The sequence below is a fragment of the Capricornis sumatraensis genome, chromosome 4, assembly GCF_032405125.1.
Source record: "Capricornis sumatraensis isolate serow.1 chromosome 4, serow.2, whole genome shotgun sequence".
NCBI classification, from domain to species: Eukaryota; Metazoa; Chordata; class Mammalia; order Artiodactyla; family Bovidae; genus Capricornis; species Capricornis sumatraensis.
In genome coordinates, this window is record NC_091072.1 from 21,081,633 (window position 1) to 21,103,374 (window position 21,742).

General features: G+C 39.1%; 1 protein-coding gene across 2 annotated transcripts in view; it reads right to left on the reverse strand.

Annotated features, from left to right (window-relative positions):
• Positions 1 to 213: 213 nt before the first annotated feature.
• LONRF1 (LON peptidase N-terminal domain and ring finger 1) overlaps positions 214 to 21,742 on the reverse strand; it is a 47,219-nt gene continuing 25,690 nt past the window's right edge. Inside the window, exons 3-12 of one of the 2 annotated variants that reach the window (XM_068971107.1) lie at positions 21,010 to 21,132; positions 17,866 to 18,015; positions 17,096 to 17,336; positions 16,899 to 16,962; positions 14,998 to 15,112; positions 11,905 to 12,026; positions 8,752 to 8,910; positions 8,476 to 8,638; positions 3,766 to 3,918; positions 214 to 1,450 (exon numbers count right to left, since the gene is read on the reverse strand). In XM_068971107.1, the coding sequence (XP_068827208.1) occupies positions 1,292 to 1,450; positions 3,766 to 3,918; positions 8,476 to 8,638; positions 8,752 to 8,910; positions 11,905 to 12,026; positions 14,998 to 15,112; positions 16,899 to 16,962; positions 17,096 to 17,336; positions 17,866 to 18,015; positions 21,010 to 21,132 (1,449 nt within the window). In that variant the 3' untranslated portion in view covers positions 214 to 1,291. Of the gene's footprint in view, positions 1,451 to 3,765; positions 3,919 to 8,475; positions 8,639 to 8,751; positions 8,911 to 11,904; positions 12,027 to 14,997; positions 15,113 to 16,898; positions 16,996 to 17,095; positions 17,337 to 17,865; positions 18,016 to 21,009; positions 21,133 to 21,742 lie in introns of both variants that reach the window. The other variant, XM_068971106.1, reaches the window with a different exon arrangement.

Consider the following 21,742-nt stretch of genomic DNA (forward strand, 5'->3'; position numbering starts at 1 on the left):
AGCTGTATTATTTACATCTCATAACACAAAACAGTAAAGAAAACTCATGTTCTTTTTTTTGACACTGACCTAATAATTAAGAAAAAAGTATTATGAATTTAGCTTTTATTCAAAATTAAATAAGCAAAAGCAAAATTTTTAAGAAACTTTTTACAAATTACTTACATAAAAGAAAGTTAAGAGGGACAGTCACAAGTCTGCAACAAATAATTACAAAAGTATCTAGGGCAGCATGAATACAGACCATGTCACAGCATAGTGACCTAACTGTGATATGAATAAGGCATAACTAACATTTGCACCAAGACCAGGATTAAAAAAAAAATAACATACTTTAAAAGCTTAGTTCTATATTAAGCTTCTTCTCTTCCCTCAGATCCTTAATGGGTTTATACTATGTAATTTTTTTAAACAAACACATCATGTCAAACTATAAATTACACAGATGGGCAGTTAATGTGAAAAGCCCCTCCCCCCCAAAATGTACAAATGAACTGGTACTGAACTGAGTTCTCCATTTACCTTTATGTACAGTTAAGTGTAAACCATATTTTCACAGTTTTAAGTGTTTTATGAATAGATGCACAGTACCAAGTCAGGTTTGCAGTTGTTCCTGAAAACTGGCTCTAGGTTCTGCATCCGATGCCCATTGGCTATTGGGATGCAAGTATTTACATAAATAAGAAACTGTGTCATAGTCAATGGTCAAGACGGTTCAGCAAGAGCGGTATTTCCGACAAAGAGGGATACTCAATACCATAGCTTAAATACTTGTGCAAAGTAAGCATTAGGACAGAGAAATCTGAGGCAAATTCAATTTGCAAAAACTTGTATCGCTACTGTTGTAAACTTGGGCAATAAATGACCCTCGGCAAGTACTGCTCTCTATGGCTTTTTTTTTTTTTTTAATTTTAAAGCCAGAGAAAATGCACTCATACTATCCACACGTGCAGAGACACACACACACACACCCACACCCACCCCACATACACACACAGTTCTCATTTCATTTAGAGTATGGTACATAGTGCAACTTCATCACAATGTAGAGGTTTAACACACATTCAGTGTGTGTTTTTCTGTGCAAGTTCTTAGTGGTCTAAATCCTAGTTGAAGGTATTCGTTTGCAGAACCACATGACTCAGGAGGTTGAAGAAGAAGAAAACAAAAAAACAAAAAAACAGTTTCCTTACGTTTCTCAAACCAGCACTGGATGTGCAAAGGCAGCGGACAACCTGGCCGTCACCCCAGCCAGATTAGGGTAATTTTAGAGGAGGATCCAAGCAGTTGGTTACTTAGATTGGTCTCTGGAAAAATAAGTCAGTATATGCTGTATCTTTGTCAACCGTTCTTTCAAAGACTTCATTGACAAAACCGACAGCTGATAGCGGGGGTCAACGGGAAGGACGGCAAGAAGCCACCAACACCAGGCCGGTCCATTAGGGATTGCCTAAGAAGAACCCACATTTTATAATGTTAACAGAACAAGTAGTTATGTAGGCCCAGAAGCAACATACCACCACCAAGCTAATCTGGATTGAGCAGTTCACAGTGTCAGATTCTCTTTCTAAATAAAATCTCCCTACCGTTTTCCATCGTGGCTGTAGCAACTTACATTCCCACCAGCGTTCCCTTTTCTCCACTCCCTCTCCAACATTTGTTATTTGTGGCCTTTTTAAATGACCTGTGTGAGGTAGTAGTCTTGATTTCCTCATTGACCGATTGGTTTTTTAGTAGCATACTGTTCAGTTTCTATTTAATCATTCTCACTTCTTTTCCTGTAGTTGATTTCTGATTTCTATACTCTTTATTTGGTGAATGAGGTTAGCTCTGGGTCCTAGTATGTGCACTTGAAGACAATAAACTTTTTTGGATGTCTATTTAGAAAAGACTTTTCATTATTTCTTTTAGGATAGGTTTAGTAATTGCTGTATTCTTTTACTTTTTGCTTTTCTATGAAATTGTCTTTCCTTCTATTCTAAATGATAATCTTGCTGGGTCGAGTATCCTAGGTTGCAGGTTCTTCCTTTTCAGCGCTTCGAATATATCTTGCCACTCCTTTCTGGCCTGCAGTGTTTCTGTAGAGACATCAATTGACAGCCAAATGGGGGTGGGGGGGGGGTCCCTTGTAATTAACTCTGTTTTTCTCTTGTTAACCTTTAGAATCCTCACACTTTGGCCATTTTAATTGTAACATGTCTTGGTGTAGGTTTGTTTGGGATCCTCTGTGCTTCCTGTACCTGGAGATGTGTTTCCTTCTTTAGATTTGCCAAGTTTCCAGTCATAATTTCTTCAAATACATTTTTGACCCCCTTTTCTCTTTCATTCCCGTCTGAAATCCCTATTATGCATAGACTGGCCCACTTTATTTTATCCCATAGGGATCTTATATTGCCCTTTTTTTTTTTTCATTTGGCTTCCTGTCTGCTGTTTTGATTGGGTAATTTCCATTATTCTGTCTTCCAGAACACTTATTCTTTCCTCATTCTCTCTTCATGATTCATTCTGCTATTCATTGCCTTCAGCTTAGCTTTCATCTCAGCAAATGAGTTTTCTAATTTTTCTCAGCTCCTCTTTATAGTTTCTAGTTCCTTTCTAGAACAATCTGCATTTATGTTGATAGCCCTTCTTAATTCCTTCAATTATTTTCACTGCCTCCTTTTTGAACCTGCTGTCTACTAGAGTGAAGAGGCCTATATTTCATTGTTCTCTCGGGGAATTCTCCTGGGTCTGTTTACTGGAATGCCTCCTCTGCGTCTTCATTTTACTTACACTTCTCTTACTCTGGGTTTAGAAGAAACAAGTAGGCACTGTAGTCTCAGATGGCTATTTACAAGTGGGAGCACCCCTGCACAGCTTGTGTGGGTTTAATAGATTTTGGCCGGAGTGCTGTTTGGTTTGGACGCCCGCTGCCTCTTTCCTCAGGCTGCCTGGTCGCCGCCCCTCACTGGGGGCACGCGGCTCGTGGATGCTTCTGGAAGGGTGGGGGTTGGCGCCCACTCAGGGAACCCTTGGTGGCAGCAGCGAGTGCGGCCACCTCCGGAGTCCGGGACGCGGCTAACACCCCCGGAGCTCGTGTAGTCAGCCCCCTGCTGCCTGAGAGAAGCTCCTATGGTGGTCCTGCGCCCCCAACAACGGCATCCTGCCTCTCTGGCAGCCCAGACTTCTTTCCGTGCTCCCCCAGCAGGGAGCGTCACACCTCAGCCCCTTCAGGCTCTGACCTTGGAAGCGCCCCCTCTTCCCTGCTGGCCTCCCTGCCAGTGAGGGACCTCCCAGGAACCATTTCTCCGTCATGACTCCCTCCCCAGGGGCGCAGGTCCCATCCCACTTCCCTTCTCTCGTTTTTCCTTTCCTGCCAGGTTATATGGAGATTTCCTTGCCTCTTGGAAGTCTGAGGTCTTTCCATCAGCATTCAGTAGGTGTTCTGTGAGAATCGTTCCATAGGTAGATAATAAGTTTGATGTGTCTGTGGGATCTTGATCCGACCTCCTATGTCTCACATTTGACTCCTTATCCCTCACTAGAGGCCCTTTCTCCTTCTCTGGCACTCACTCCTAAGAGACATCTCAGCTCACACCTGTTTCCTTTCTCTTCCTATATAAGATGCAGTGGCTACCACTGTGCTAGAAATATATGGTCATGAGTCTAAGGACCAGGCCAAAGAAATGTTGAATGAAACTCTAAAGATGAAGAAACTTAAAAATCTACCAATTTGAGTTTACACACAGAGTGAAACTTTTGGAAACAGTATCAAAGCCATCGTACCTGGAGGTTTTCCTCCCGCCCAGGCATTGATCCAAAGTGCTGAAGAATCTGGCTTCGAAATCTGTCTCTTAAATTCTGAAACCAGCTGCAGGCTTGAGAGTAGACCAAATCATGAAGTTGCCGGAGGTTCTCTATTTCATCTTCATTCTCAACCTAAAAATACAACAGTAAGATGTCTGTGTTTAGTCTTCCCATCCACACTACCAACGTTATAGAAGTGGGGGGAAAATATTAAAAAAGGAATACCTGTCCCAATGCTGGATTAGAGTGTTATTTTTTAAAAAAAGCTTTCCATTTTTTATTGGAATATAGCTGATTAACAATGTTGTGATAGTTTCAGGTGGACAGCAAAGGGACTCAGCCATAGGTATATACATATCCATCCTCCCCCAAACTCCCCTCCCTTCCAGGCTGCCACATCACATTGAGCAGAGTTGCCTGTGCTCTACAGGAGGTCCTTGCTGGTTATCCATGGCAAATAAACCAGAGTGTACATGTCGACCTCAATCTCCCAAACTATCTCTCCCTTGCATTCCTCCCCCCTGGAAACCATAAGTTCATTCTCTGAGTCTGTTTTGTAAATAAGTTCATTTGTCTCGTTTCTTTTCAGATTTCCACATACAAGGGATGTCATATGATATTTCTCCTCCTCTGTCTGACTGACTTCACTCAGCAAGAAAATCTCTAGGTCCATCCATGTTGCTGCAAATGGCATTGTTTCCTACTTTTTAACGGCTATGTAATATTCCACTGCAGATAGGTACCACTCCTCTGTTGATGGGCATTTAAGTTGCTTCCAAGTCTTGGCTATTGTAAACAGTGATGCAGTGAACACTGGGGTGTATGTATCCTTTCAGACCATGTTTTTCTCTGGGCATATGCTCAGGAGTATTATTCTTATGAACACAGTAAACCCCATACACTATACATTTCTGCCTCACATAGTATCAATAGGCCAGACTAAGAAAGAGAGCAAGGCCTGACCTCCCAGCACAGCTAACCTGGCCTTGCCGAGTTAGCAGTCCAGCTGGGAGGGGCAAGATGGAGAGTGAGTTCTCAGATAAAGGTCTATAGGGACTAGGAACGCATCTCTATGGATCAAGGGCCTTTGAAAGCAGTGGAACAGAAAAGCAGAAGAATACAGTTGCTACAATGAAACGTAAGACTGGGGGAGGTCTCAGGTGCAGATCTGCTGTGGCAAAAGTAGGAAGAGGACAGAGGACAAGTGTAATTACAACTTTTACCAGGGAGGCGGGTCAAAAAACCAAAACAAAACACGCAATAACTTAGCATAATAAAGCCAGAATATCAAAAGATAGGGAATACATTATGCAGTGATGAAATTCTGCTATAAAGTCCTACCTCCATCCCCTCTGTACGGTCTTTGGACTACTGGCTCATCAAACCACAAATACAAAATTAAATGCTCAGCCTTCCAGCCTAAGATCCCGAAGACTAGGCACAGAAAACACAGGTGGGAAGATTGAGTGTGTGTGTATCCGTCTGATATTGATTTCTTTACCACACACTCATATTCCACTCGCTCTGTGCCAGAGAGCACTGTATTTCACATACATTGATGCATCTGAACAAATGTGGCCTTAGTCAGCCTTTCATATGTCAAGGATGACTTAGCATACAAACAATGAGACTCTAAAAAACATCCTGATATGTAAAAGGTAAGACTATAGTACACAAGAGACAAAAGAATGTAACTTTTTAATTTTTTAATGACTTGAAAAATAAAACCAAAGATGAAAAAGCATCTGCTTTTTCACAACAGTGTGGATGTGCTTAATGCCACTGGGGGGGTATTGGTACAAAAGCAGACATACGGATCAACAGAATGGAAATGGAGAGCCCAGAAATAAACCCAAAAACCTGCAGTCAATTCATCTTTGATAAAGGAGGCAAGAGGTATTGGAAAAGTTGGACAGCCACATACAGAAAAATATTAACTCAAAATGCCTTAAAGATTTAAACCTAAGACATGACACCATAAAATTTCCTAGAGGAGGTCACAGGCAAAACATTCCCCTAGGTTCTCGTAAGTCAGTCTCCCAAGGCAACAGAAATAAAAACAAAAAGATGCTCATCACTGCTAATTATTACAGAAATGCAGATCAAAACTACAATGAGGTACCACCTCACAGTGGCCAGAATGGCCATCATTAGAAGTCTACAAAGAACAAATGCCAGAAAGGGTGTAGAGGAAAGGGAACCCTCCTTCATTACTGGTGGGAACCTAAGTTGGAACAGCTACTATGCCAAACTGTACTAAAAACAAAATTACCGTATGATCCAGCAATCGTACTTCTGGGCATACATCCTGATAAAACTATAATTCAAAAACATACATGCACCCCTGTGTTCACAGCAGCACTATCCACAGTAGCCAAGACATGGAAACAATGAATGCATAAAGATGTGGTCCACACTGCTAATATGTAATCAACAAGGTCTTACTGTATGCACAGGGAAATCTACTCAATATAATGTTTGGCTATACTCCAATATAAAATGAAAAGTTAAAAAAAAATGTGGTACATACATACCATACTACTCAGGCATAAAAAACTTAAAAATGCCATTTGTAGCAACATGGCTGCAACTACAGTGAAGTGAAGGCAGAAAGAGAAAGACAAATACCATGCGGTATCACTTACATGTGGAATTCAAAATTTGACACAAATGAACCTATGGAACAGAACCATGGATACAGAGGATACACTGGTCGTCGCCAAGGGAGAGGGGATTGGTGGAGGGATGAGGGAGGGGTTAGTAGATGTAAGCTTTTATATATAGAATGGATGAACAAGGTCCTACTATATAGCACAGAGAACTATGCTCAGTATTCTATAATAAATGAAAATGGAAAATATTTACATTTTTTCATATTTTATGTATAAATGAATCACTTCACTATTCAGCAGAAATTAATACAACACTGTAAATCTACTATACTTCAATTTTTAAAATCTTGATTAAAAAAATAAACATGTTACTTGTTAAAACTATTACAAAAGAAAAAAGTATCTAGTTTCCAGCCTTATAAAATTCAAGGGACCAAACCATGAACTTTGGTAAACAAGGAATGATAAAAATCATGAGTCTTGGTTAGAAAAAGGAGCTAAAAAGCTGGCAGACGTTTTAAAGTTATGGAATTTCCTTGCAATAACAGAATCTAAAATGTTATTGAAAGACAGAAAACAGAATTACAACACCAAGGGAAAAAATAGCCTTGATATAAAAAACAAATTTGAGACGATTTCCCAGAATGAACAAGAAATCATTACACAGATGAGGCACTAAGATGAAGAAAAATTTAGACATTCCTATAACTACAACATAGAGAATTCAATTCTAAACATCAAATCCCTAATACTTTCAATATTCTATCATACTGTCATATTTATGTCATATACATATATAGTCGAGGAATTTTGTCAGCAAATCCAATATATGGAGATGTAAATTTACACAAAACTAAGTTTATTAGTTTTACAAAAAATATCACCTTTAGGAAATGAGTCCATTAATCAAATATGCTAAGACACAGACTATATCAATCAACTCAAAATTCCAACTCAATACTTCTAGCTCACTGCACAAAGTTTTCCCATAGCATCTTTATAATAAAATAGGATAGGCAGTAGCAGATTTAATGAAGTTCATCAGCAGAGAAGCTTATCAAGACTGCAATGATAACACACAGCACCTGAAGCCAGAGAGCTGGCTTTAAATTATTATCGTCTTGGCAAATTATTACTAATTAAAACAGAATCCTACTTTCCTTACCTGCTATCTGACTTTTGAAAATTCAGTGAGCTACTGTTTGCAGAAATGCCCAATGCTAACACTCAGTAAATGCTGCTTGGGATGATCAAGCAGATCAATGAACAAGTGATAATACAAGATTTTCTCATTTTCTACTGCCCTTCCAAAGAAAACTGCCTTTAATTTGATATTTATAGTATCTCAAATCATTTTTCTGGTACCTAAACTAACTGCAGATGCTAAAGCAGGTACTAGAAATGTTAAAAGGGTAGCATTAACCCTATTCAAGAAAATTATCACACTAACCCTCCCCAGGTAAGATATCACCTATAATTATACTGACAGTGCTGTATCTGTGATGCTCTAGAGTTTGTGTCTATGTTATCACTGAGGTTATCTTAGGCATATCTTAATATAGAGAACCATTTAAGGATTTCATGTTTACTTTTACACCGAAGTTCAATCTACTGCTGACTGTATCAGCTTTGACTACTAATTAATTTAAAAGGGCAGGACTTAGCAGGTTTCATAACTTAGGTTGGAAGTTCAACACCCTGCTTTTGTTAAGTAACTGCCGTGCAGCTACACACGTGACTACATTCTAGGCACGGTGGTGGTTGTCAAGACAGTAGAAATTAACAAAGTCTAGGCTGTGGTCTCCCAAGGTCTCTTGGAACTCACAGTAATTAAGAGCAAGATGATATAAAGGTCCACCTGAAACTGTCACAACATTGTTCATCAGCTCTCCTCCATTATAAAATAAAAATTTCAAAAAAAAAATGAGAAGAAGGTAATGGAGCTAATTTGCTTAAGTATTGATGAGGGTCTCTGACAGGAAGAACTGGTTAATGTGCCTAGAAAACTGCAGCTTTCATGCCTGTACAATGCCTAGGACAGAGTATACCAATGCTGAGAAAGGGTAGGTTTTAATACCTTAATATCTTCCAGGTATTCAATGTCTGCAGTGCAATATCCATCTTTCATTCCTCTTTTTAAAACCCTAAACCGCTTTCCTCCAACGGTATCAACCACAGACCGTCCATCAGGCAAGAAATGTACATTTCTAATTTGTAACATACAACCATAATCTGCAAAACTAGAAGAAAAACTGCAGTTAGTACCAAAAGTTCAAGCCACAGACATGCACGTTCTCAGCAATATTCACAGAAAATTCAAGAATCAATAAAAACATTTAGACAAAAAGCATACCTATTCTGTGCATCACTGACGCACATCCCAAACTGTTTAGTTCCAGTCTGTATACTTCTTCGAATCATCAATCTGTATCTTGGCTCAAATACATGAAGAGGGCAAGGCACAGTGGGATAGGCCATAGTGCAAACAAATATTGGAACATTCTTGGTCAAGCTGAAAAAGAAAAAAATTGCATTATTATATATCAGAAGATACAACAAAAATGACTGAAACTTTCAATAAATAGTAGAAAACAAAAATGTACTCTAAAATCTGGTAATTTTCATTCTTGGCAGGAATAAGAATCAACATCCCCTTCATTTAAGCTCATGTTGATACAATATTAATCCTAATGCTGTCTGCAATCCTCTTACAAGTAAATTCAAATTTACAAAGTTGTCATATAGAGCTATGTACTTTTATGAATAAAAAAGCAATTGATTGTAACTATTTTATATTAAAAATGTTTAAAATATTTGTAACATGACAGTTATTATCTTCTATCCATAAAACACTCTTACTCCTAGACAATAATAAGTGAGCTCGTGCAAAGGACAAAAAACATTTAAAAAACTCTGTAGTCCCTAAAGTATTTCCTTACTAACAAAAGCAAGTAATTCAATGGCATACAATTTTTTCCAGATAATTAAAGTGATACAGTTTCATTCCCAGATTGGCAGGAAATATGAAGGATAAAGGCAGCGCTCAGTTTCTCATTAATCTAAAGAAACCCTTTGGCAAGGGTATGGGGGGAAACTGGCAGTTGACGGGGGCAGTTTGAAATAGTACAACCATACCGAAGAGGAATTTGGCTACATACATCAAAATTTTTTTTTTAATATTCATATCCTTTGAATCAACAGGTGTACTTTTTTCTGCAAGTATTGTAAAAATGTTCAACATGTATAGTAGCCAAAACTTAGAAGCAAAAACAGACAACCAGTAAAATAAATTATGATGTAACCATAAAATACTATATTTAGACTTTAGATTAATGAGAAAAGGAAGGTATTAAATAATAGTAAAATAATCCCATATTTGTTTATAATATATTTATATATATTAAAATTAGGAAGGACATATGCCAAAATGCCAGTGGTGATTACCTTTGAGTTATGGCTGTAACTCCCTGCCCACCCCACCCCCACAACTAATATTTTCTACTCTTTCTTCAAAAAGACCATAATGTGAAGTCTATATGTAATACATGTTTAACATACAAGTCCTAATTCCTCTACTTTTAAAACTGTGTCTTTTACCATCACTATTACTCCTTGGAAGAAAAGTTATGACCAACCTAGATAGTATATTCAAAAGCAGAGACATTAATTTGCTGACTAAGGTCCATCTAGTCAAGGCTATGGTTTTTCCTGTGGTCATGTATGGATGTTAGAGTTGGACTGTGAAGAAGGCTGAGCACTGAAGAATTGATGCTTTTGAACTGTGGTGTTGGAGAAGACTCTTGAGAGTCCCTTGGACTGCAAGGAGATCCAACCAGTCCATTCTGAAGGAGATCAACCCTGGGATTTCTTTGGAAGGAATGATGCTAAAGCTGAAGCTCCAGTACTTTGGCCACCTCATGCTAAGAGATGACTCATTGGAAAAGACTCTGACGCTGGGAGGGATTGGGGGCAGGAGGAGAAGGGGACGACCGAGGATGAGATGGCTGGATGGCATGACGGGCTCGGCCGTGAGTCTGAGTGAACTCCGGGAGACGGTGATGAACAGGGAAGCCTGGCGTGCTACGATTCATGGGGTCGCAAAGAATTGGACACGACTGAGTGACTAAACTGAACTGAACTGAAGCACTCTTATGAACATAAAAACCAGGGTGGGGGGACACAATCCAGTATATCTTTTAATTAGCAAAACTTGTTAACTACCAGAGAATGAGCTACCCTTAAGAAAATAGCCCAGTTAGTACACAGCAAGATTCCCAAGGCTTCTCTCCATCACACGCAGCTTCCCTTGCATCACTACTGTCATTCATGAATTCCAGTCTGTGTGTGTGTGTGCGCGTGTTGGGGGGGGGGGTGGTGGTCTGGTCCTGTCATTGTGTTTAAGTATTTTAAAAATAAATCTGAAGCTTTCTTGTATCCAGCTTTTTGCAGTGTTGGTCCAAAAGGTCTATAATCCACACATTAGAATATTTTATATCACAAAGTCACAATAAAATATCAGTTCCATCAGAAGACAAACCACTGTCAACTTCTATAAAGAAAAGATAGAAACCTTTCTTCTATTGAAAGCCACTGACCCAATGACATTTGGTGGACACATTACTAAAAACAAAAGGTCTGTAAAGCAGTTATTTTTTTCTTAGTGAGAAACAGAAAATGTTTTAAATTTATATTTTAAAAAACCTAGAAATAGCATGTAAAAATTACAATTTTGGTCTTCAGTGTCCAGTTAAAGTGGGAACAAAGACGAGTTAAGAAATTAGAAACCCAGTAAAGAAACTTGGAGACTGTAGAAAATGGTGAAAGAGGTCAAGTCATGGAGGGAAGAGAAAAGAAAAGTGTGAGAAGCCAACACACAGAGCAACAAAACCAGGTCCAAATTACCCAGCCCTGATTAGCTTTCTGTGTGCTCTCAGTAGGACCCTGCACCACTGAATCCCAAAGGTACCACCAGGTTTTTCACCTTCCTGATACTAAGTCAATTATGCGAACAGTCAGTATCTTCATTGAGATTTTAGCCCCTAAAGTCATCCCTTCCAATTTCAATCTCAGGTCTCAAGGTCCCACCCCCTTGCAAACCTCTGATTGGCTACTCCCCCTGCCAATCCAGGCCACTTACCCTCTACTTTCTCCTGTGGGCGGGGACTGATAGTTGAGGGCGGCAGTTCCCAGCAACCACCTCCACCAGCCTGATGTCCCTGGAGGAACACCCCACCCTCGGCTGCCCCCCAGCTAAAAGACTGCTTCAGTGTGGAGAGCTGTCAGGAAGTCACTCCCAACAGAACATCTGGAAGTTACCAAATAAACCTGAAAACTTCTGAATGTTGAAGACAGGGGAAATTAACCAATATTTGTTTACGACATGCCTTTGACTAGACTGGGTTGAACTACAGACAGAACCCAGCTGGCTGTGCGGAGGCTTCTCCTCATTATTTCAGAGGGTAGTAGTTTGATTTGATTATGTTAATTTGTATGAGAAGAAACTTACTGTGAGAGTTCAGCAGTTTCTTCATCATATATTTTTTTTCTCTCAGACAGCTCATCAGGCAGATACTTCACTATTAAATCTTCCAACAGCTGTGTGACACAGTACCTCCTATCTGCTAGATACTGAAAGACAATATTATTTTACATTCCAGCACTTTTTTCCCCCTACAGTACAAAACAGGTAAAACAGTTTAACTCATATAGTAAAGCCTTTATTACATATTTACACGGTCAGTTCTGAATTCATTAGGAAAAGCAGGGAACAATACAATGGATGACTTTAAACTGGAAAATCTGCCTGAAGCTGAGGTCAAGAGCATTCAAGGTAAGTCTGCACCTGAAACAAGTTCTGTAGATAAGACGACCCTTGCCTTGCTAGGATCACACACCATTAACAGCAGTCAGCCCTGCTCCTGCTGTCTCCCACGCCAAAGGTAAGTTCCTTCTGACAGTGCATGTGTATTTGAAACTAGCATTTTAGTCGAGAAGCAAAAATAAGGAATAAAGAAAATAATGCATTTGCCTTATTTAAGAAAAGCAAAGTTGCTCCCTTTTTTTGTTCCAGATAACTTTTCTTTCAGATTTTTCTTCTGCTGTCATCCCACTATGACTACTGATGCCCTTATCTTATCAAGAGGCTGCTTTTCCTATGTGAGTCACCCTCTGGGTAAGGTGGTACGTTTGTGCCACTCCCATAATACTCTGAACTCTGATACATTTTTGTGTTACTCTCTCTTCCAACTGCCAAAAGCCATCTGACTATCCTTCAAGGTCTGGCTGCAATTTTACCTTTTGCATAAAGTGTTCCTTAATTATTTTTCTGTCTCCTAGGAATAACCTTTAATGTATAGAAGGCAGCTACCATACCCTGCACTGTATTAGCTGGACAGGGATATATTATATCTATGTAACTAAACTAAGAACTGCATAGAGCCAGGGACCAGTTCAGAGTGTGTACACAGAATTCTGAACAAAATATATGTGTGTGTATATATGTCCAATACCAATTTGCTTAATAAAATAATGAGGAAAACTCTTGTGAGACAACCACAAGATAAAGAGAAACCAGCTTTTCCTCTAGATCCAGCAAAAATAAGGCTTTTGTCAGTATCTAATGAAGTACAGAGTAGAAAATATGAATGGTGGGCAAAGGGCTTATACTTGTGGTTTTTAAACTTCAGCATGAACCGTGGCTTGTTAAAAGTGCAGATTGCTGAGCCCTCACCAGGTTCTGATTTAATGGCTCCGGGGAAGGGTCTGCAAATCCGTATTTTTAACAAGTTCCCAGGAGATATAGATGCTGCTGGTCGGGGGAACATACCTTGAGAACAACTGGGCTGTTGACTGGACAGATGTACTCTTGAGCAGATAATATACACATATATATAGATAACTTAAGAGTTTATTATAAAATTAATCAAATTAGAGATATAAAAGCAATTTCAAAGTAATAAAGACGTTTTAAAACTTAAGACTCATGTATTAAATTTGGGAAATATGGCTTCTCTTCCATTACTGGTAAGGATCTAAATTTGTACATTACTTGAGACCTAGGCAATTTGGCAATTGGTTTTAAGAGTCTTAAAATATATGACCTTTGATCCAGTAATTTTCTCCCAGGAATTTATCCTAAGGAAAGAGTCAAAGACACTGACCAACATATACTAAAAAAAAAAAGAAACTTAAATGCTCCAAAACAGAAAAATGTTCTATCATTGGACTAGTACGCTGCTACTGAAAATCACATCTTTGAAATGCATTCAGATGAAAAAATGAGCAAAGTAAGTAGGAAGAGCAGAAAACTAGAGCATATCCATTTTATCCGTGTAAATGTATATTTAGACTTTACCAATTATACATGGTGTCTTCAAGTCAGAACAAAGGATAAAATTATTTTTAAACAGTATGTTAAGTTTCTAAATAACATCCTTACTTTGTTTTCCTTAGAACTTCAGACATTTAAGGTGTGATAACTCTAAATTTAAAGCATAGTAAATATATAAGCGTATCAAAAAACTCTGAAAAACCAGGAAAGATAGCATGTTTTAGAGTACTCTATCTGAAAACAGAGTCTACAAGTTGGAAATGTAAAACTCTTTAAGAATAAAGATTTATTTTAGGTTTCCTGACTTTGTAAACATTCTATTTTGTGTTCTACTACATATAGGGTTGCTATGTTGTATGAAATGTAACAATACATATATGCTATATGATATCCATACAGAGCTATGCTTTCTACATAGGAAGTAACTATTTTTAATAGCAAAATGGTTTTCATCAAATTTCTACATCGTATTTGCAAGACACTTTCTTTCTTAAAATCTAGAGACAGAATCACCCTCCTGCATCAATGCTACCACTGCAACAAGAATTCTAAGGCTCTGGCCTCACCTTTGAGGACATCAAGCAGGACTGAAGAGGGTGCTGCCCTCCCACTGGTTACAGAAGAGACCCACCTGAGATCCAGCTGTTTTCCTAATGCAGGTGATCGGTGCAGACCACCCGCCAGACAAGGAGGGGTGTGGGAAGATGTGCCTCCCTCTCCTTGCCAGGCTACCACTTTCTAGAATTGCACTGTCCAATGTGGGAGCCACTACTCACACGTGCCTACTTAAATGTAAATCAATTAAAAGTACAGTCCCTCCCACACATGTGGCCAATAGCTACCATGTTGGACAGCATAGATACAGGGCATTTCCATCAATGTAGCAAGTCCTACTGGACAGTTGGTCCAGGTGTTAAGGGGATTGACTGAGGCCTGAAATCCAACCTAAAAATGGGGGTGGGCGGCAGGACAGTTGAGATTCCCCAATACTGTCATTAAAATCAACATATTCCTGACCAGGTACTTGATCATCTATTTAAAAAATTAAGTATGGGGATTCGGTCTTCAGACTGCTTTCTCCCACCCTCTCCAAACTCACTTTCCTCCAATACCAGCAGATGGGTAATGAGACATGCATGATCCCTTTTGGTCAATCAATATGTATAATGTAATATATTCTGAACCTAATAATCATTATTTCTGTGGCTAAATAGAAATCAAACCATGTTGCTACACATAAGAGCAATAAACAAATACACAAATGTTTACCTCTTTTAAGCTTTCTTTGCAAAGAGGACAATATGGTGTGTGATCTAAACAACGCTCAAGACAGTTCTTACAGAATGAATGTCCACAAGGGGTTGTTACTGGCTCAAAAAACAACCTGAAATCAACCAGAATACATGTTAGTTTTCACCATAAGCTGTCCACTGGAAAAACTGAACAAATAATGTAACCGTAACACTAGCTTCTGTTTAGAAGAGGAAGGAGGGTTTGACAGGCACGAGAGGGGGGAAGGACCAGTGGTAAATGCCAGGTACAGCCTCCTGAACTGTTTAAAAGTTCACCATCATCAGGGGTACCCTGCTTGGAGCTGTGCGGACTAATATCACCACCACTCACAGGGGCTACTGCAGCCTTGAAATGGGGCTGGTCCAAACTGAGATGGGCAGTACTTCTAAAATGCACACCAGACTAGTGCAAGATTAACAATGTAAACTGTAAACTGTATCATTACCTATTCATTTGTTTTTGTACACACTCATCACTTTAAAACTGGTTTTCTTATAAAGCTTATGAAAGTCTTACTATATGAAATTCATTCAAAATAATCCACTAAATATTACCATTGAATCCTAAAGAAAACAGATGCTCAAAACCAGATGTGGTACTCAAACAATATGGAAAAACTTAATTTTCCTTACATTTTAGTTATTTCCTGAAACACAATACTTTTTGGGAGTTCCCAGAAGTATTGTTAGATGTATAGGTACTTCAGAAATCATCGGGGTCTGATCCCCTCACCTCAAGATGAAGCAGCCAAGCGTCAGGATCAAGGGACATGGCTCAGAAATACCTGGTGTGGCCAGTTCCAGGTGCTTGACACACTGTTCCCTTGCCTCCACCACAATTTTTATAAATGGAAAATGTTCTTTCCAAATTATCCGTCTTAGAATTACAAGCATTCACATAATGGAAATCCTTATCCAGTGTTACTTAAAAAGGATTTTGGAGTTAAGATACATGAACAAGACAGAATCACATACACACAATACATCACTGTATTCTTTCCCAAATCTAAAACCATGGAGTCTCAGAAATAACATGTATAGCTTTTACAGTACAATTCCTCAGATACTTTCTATATTTAAGTCATTTGATTCTTATAAGACTTAAATATAGCATGGTGGTAAAGAATCTGCCTGCCAGTGCAGGAGACATCATAAGAGATGCGGGTTCAATCCCTGGGTTGGGAAGATGCCCTGTAGAAGGAAATGGAAGCCCCCTGCATATTCTCGCCTGGAGAACTCCATGGCCAGAGGAACCTGGTGGGCTACAGTCCACAGGGTCGCAGAGTCAGACACGACGGAGAGGCTGAGCACTTGTGCACGTGCACACACACACAAATCCTGACAACACCTTCCAAGTGAAAAGTCAAAGTTAGCTGCTCAGTCATGGTAAAGAAAGGGAATGGGCCCACCAGGGAAGCCCCTTCTAAGTAAGGAAAAGCTAAATAAGGTTCAGAGATTATATTATTTGCCCATGATGTGAAAGGAAAACCGAGGACTGAAATTCTTATCTTTTGGTTTTTAATTCACTACTCTGTTACTTCACACTGCTCATTCAAACTCACGTCCATCGAGTCGGTGATGCCATCCAGCCATCTCATCCTCTGTCGTCCCCTTCTCCTCCTGCCCCCAATCCCTCCCAGCATCAGAGTCTTTTCCAAGCAGTCAGTTCTTCGTGTCAGGTGGCCAAAGTATTGGAGTTTCAGCTTCCGCATCAGTCCTTCCAATGAATATTCAGGACTGATTTCCTTTAGGTTAGACTGGTTTGATCTCCTTGCAGTCCAAGAAAGTCCAGTTCTTACAGAGTAGATTACCTTTATCTACTCTGTACTTATTTATTTACATTAATATAAAATATCTCATAAAATTTGACAAACTTACCTCATGCAGAGAGAACACTCAAAATCTGAGACATCTATTAATTCTTCTGGGACATCACCATAAGTTAATGAAAACGTACAGACTTCAGTGGGAATTTCTATTAAAACAAAGAGATGGGGTTATATTTTTTAGGAAAAAATTTGGAAGCCATTCTGAATAAATCAATGTATTTTCTGTGAGTGTAGTGAAATTTTTACCTCCCTGTCTTTTCAGCTTATTTCTTCCATCTTCATTTACAATCACATCCTGGTCTAAGAGAGACAACTTTCTTTTCAGCAGAACACCTTTCTCTTGAATGCAAAGTGAGGGTTCCGAGGACACTCTTTTTAAACAGTCCTCTCTGGCAGGCATGTCTGTTGAATTTATAGCCTGTGCTGACCGAGCACGATTTAGGCTTCCTTTGACAGGCTCTGAGGTGACCTCTGCTATTTCTTCATTCTACAAAAAAATGCAACAAATAAGGGTAACTGACTGTATGTTTTTACTGCCCTTATTGCTCTCGCCAAGAATCAAACTGAAATGAAACTGTGATGTCTTGAAAGGTTTATTGTTCATTTAAAATAAAACCAACTTTTAATGCTAAAACCCTGGCAAGTAAAGGATTTTTGTCAGTACTTAGAGAGACCTGGAAATCAAGCTGACTTCTATCATAATGAGATTTAAGTAGTTATGCTAATATAGTTGTTTCTACTACAAGGAAATTAAGATAAATACAATGTTCTGGTTTTTTCCAAGAGACAAACGTTTCTGACGTTCAGGTGATGTAACATTGTGATTAATGAGTAGATATGTCACATAAAAGTTTTTAGTGTAAAATAAAAGGTCACAGATGGAATTCTATTAAGATAAGCCTTACTAAGTTAGTACCTACATAGATTTTAATATTAATATTTGAAACTAGGAAAGCAAAGATCTTGTCAAGAAAATGGATACACTAAGCCTATGACCATCTCTTCTCACCCCTTACCTGCTCTGGGCTCAGCTCACTGGCAGAGTGAGACTCTTCCATCACTGAAGGAAAACTGAAAGGTTTGTTTTTAATACATGGTAATGAATTCCAGGAAGAGTCCTTCAGGCCTTCTTTTAAGTTTTCAGGTGACAATAAATCACATAAAATCTGTAAGGAAGGTATCATAAAGAATAATGAAAAATATAAAATATTTTATTAAGGATAATTTAGTTACTTAATATTTAAGAGGGCTTCTCTTTGGCTCAGCTGGTAAAGAATCTGCCTGCAATGTGGGAATCCCTAGGTTAGGAAGATCCCCTAGAGAAGGGAAAGGCTACCCACCCCAATACTCTGGCCTAGAGAATTCCATGGACTGTATAGTCCATGGGGTTGCAAGAGTCAGACAAGACTAAGCGACTCTCACTCACCTCACTCATTCAATATTTAAGAATTTCTGGAAAATTTCATATGGAGTATAAACTATAAAAATATCCAATCACTGTTGTATACTTGAAACTAATAATATTGTAAGTCAGCTATACATCAACTACAAAAAAGAAAACTTACAGCTAATATTATTTTTAATGGGCAGGGAGGGAACAGGTTAAGTAAAAAAAAAACAAGGACTTCCATGTTGATTTTAAAAGTCCTGCCAAAACCAAGGTGTGCCTCCAAGGGGGTCAAACCACATCAAAGAAATGGTTCAAAAGGAGGGCTCAGGGGTGATTAGACTAGTGGTCTGAGAAGGTGCCCAAGGTAAAGGCTGACATGCATATATAAGGTTTGTAGAAAGAAGAGATCTTAAAGAGAAGTGGGAAATATTTACCTCTGACCATCAGCAAGTCCCATCCTGTCAATACAGTTAATGGTTCATCCCAATGTATATTCTAAGGCTGAACTTAGACTGTTTATGTGAACTTGGACCTTTAACCACAGAACTAAAATTCCATGTGTTTACAGTGAATCTAGCTTCTCCCTGAACCAGTGACCTGTATGGTCAGTCACCACCCCCGGCATTATCGAGGGCACCCCATGGCAGCCGGCCCAAACGGAGGCAGCTGCAGTATCTAAACTCTGGGTGCTTCTCTCAGAAACACCTCAAACTCTCCAACAAGGGGATTACAACAGAGGAACAGACTGGCTACAAGGAAATGAGAGGGATTCAAATTTGTTTGCTTGTCAAATAAGCTGTGTGTATATGTACGGCATATACACATTTCTTAAAGTCTCAATTTGGAAGTTTGGTTTTTTAGCTGTTCTCTCTCTCAAGGCACAAAAGTCAGAATTTTCCACAAATCTTTATAATGTAAATAAAAAGGGAATACACATGGTATTAATGGAAGTGTGTGTACCTGTAGGTGCTCAAGCAATAAACCATTTAATGAACCATCACTAAAGAATTTGGATATGTTTTTATATTTCCCCTGATTTAAAAAAAAAAGTATTAAACATACCCTCACCCTAGAAGACAGTTACTTGACTCCTAGGTATTTACTGAAGAGAGATAAAAACGTATGTCCACAAAATGACTTGTAAAAGATTGTTCGTGGCAACAATTAGAAACAATCCAAATGAAAATCACCACTAACTGTATTTATCACAAACTGTGATATGTTCATACCACAGGATACTTGGTGAACAATAAAAAAGAAAAAAAATTGCTAGATGTGTCTCAAAAACATGTTGAGCGAAAAAAGAGTACATGCAGTGTATGTGGAGGTCGAGAACAGGCAGAACTAGTCTGTGCACTAGAGGTCTGAGCAGTAGCTCCCTCTGGAAGCACAGAAAGAGGGGATCTGCTGCAGAGGGGACGAGGGAGCTTTCCAGGGTGATCTGAAAGAGTCTGTATCTTGCCTGGGGTGTTGTTACATGTGTACAATTTCTCAAAACTCACTGAACTATAAAATGCCTTTTATAAATGCCTTTTATTATATGTAAATGATACCACCATTTACCCCCCAAAAAGAAATAATATTTCCAGGCAGTGGGTATTTTGCATTCACTTGACCTTATTAACCGACAAATAATTACAGGAAAGTAAGGATACCCAGCAGCACGGAAAATGCAAAACTATAAGCCCTTATAAAGTCTGCAGTCTCACCAGGGAGATCACTTTAGCAAAGAGAGCACAGTTAAGAATACACACGACAGTAAACCATCTTTTGTTAAATCAGTGGCTGGAACATGTATGCAAACAAACTTCATAGAGGATGTTGGCTTATTCATAAAGCATTTGGAATGCAAGAAAAATCCCAAAGTTCTCTTACTTTAAGGTACATAAGAATCTCCTGAGGTGCTTGTTAAATTATACTCTAATTCCAGAGATTCTAATTCCAAAGGTCTGTGGTGGGACCCAGGAAATCTTTGTGTTTACCATGCACCCGAGATGACTCTGACAAAAAGCCACGTTCTGAGCAACACTAAAAACGCAATTAACGCTGTGGCCTCTTTGGGGGACACTGAAGGAAACAACATGACTGGGCACTGAAATTTTATTAGGATAGATTTTCCCAGAACATTTTTCAGAGACTCTAGTCTTCCCAGATGTTCTGTGAGTAAATCTGGCAAAAGCTGAACGCTGTTGTCATGCTAGCAAAGCAAAAACTCTTGAGAGGGGCTGAAGAAATCTGTTTGATTGGTTTAACCCAGTGTTTCCCAGAGTCATTTGATCAGAGAACCCCTTTTCCTTTTAATTAACACCTACCACTGAACAAACTCTGGAAAGTCATGTATGGAGTACTGAGAAAATTAAGGCAAAATAAATTGAGTGGGGCAGTACTATTGGCAACCACGGAAAGCAAGCAAAGTTGAGACCTGAAATGAAAGGCAAAGGAAGCCAATAAAAATTCCTGAGCAGGAACATCATGACAATGTTTAATTAGGAATGACTGGTCTGGCTCCCATGGAACAGACTATTAGAGAGCATCTAAATTTAACTAGGCGAAAGTAATGCATTTAACTCTCTCTGAAATGTTCTGATTTGGGTAAGAACTCAATATGCTAAGAAGCATACTGAACCTGAAAACCCCTCGTCAAACTGCTACTAAATCTGACTTATGGACACCCCTTATGTCCTTACCCCAAAAGTCTAGCGGGCATTTGCAAAAAGACCTGTGTTGTCGGGAAACTGGCTGGAAGTGTTAGAGTTGTTAAACGGATTACCTTTTCTACTTCTAGCTTTGCAGGTGCGAAATCTTCATCGAGCGCTAAGCACTGAAGAAACAGTTGTAAGGCATCACCTAAAAAACCAGCATCGTGGAGGACTTTTCCTTTCCTGAAGTACACCTTCAATAAAAGCACACATACCCAACTTTTATGGATGGAATTGTTTTTTGAAACATCAATATCACGTAAGGTTAAAAATAAAAGTTCTGCTTGGAAATGTTCATTTTGAAACTCTGAATGACTCTCAGGAGCCCAAAGCATTTTACAGGCACATTTACACCCTACCCGGGATAGGCACCTATGATTATGAGGTCCAGAAAATGACTCCAAAGCCACATTTCTAATTATATCTCGCCAATGGTAAGTCCAGAGGATTCTTTCCTGTTTAATGGTTTTAAGAGCTTCCCTGGTGGCTCAGTTGGCAAAAGAGTTCTGCAACGCAGGAGACCTGGGTTCGATCCTCGGGTTGGGAAGATCCCCTGTAGGAGTGCATGGCAACCCACTCCAGTATTCTTGCCTAGAGAATCCCACGGACAGAGGAGCCTGGTGGGCTACAGCCCATGGGGTCTCGCAAGAGTCAGACATGACTTAGCGACTAAACCACTGCCGCCACCAAAGCTGTCTGTACAAATCATTTTCCCTCTGATTTGACTTGTACCAACTGGTCATGTCATCATGAGATTCTGAATCATTTTCTTTATTAATTTATAAATTTTAGAGCATCCTTACT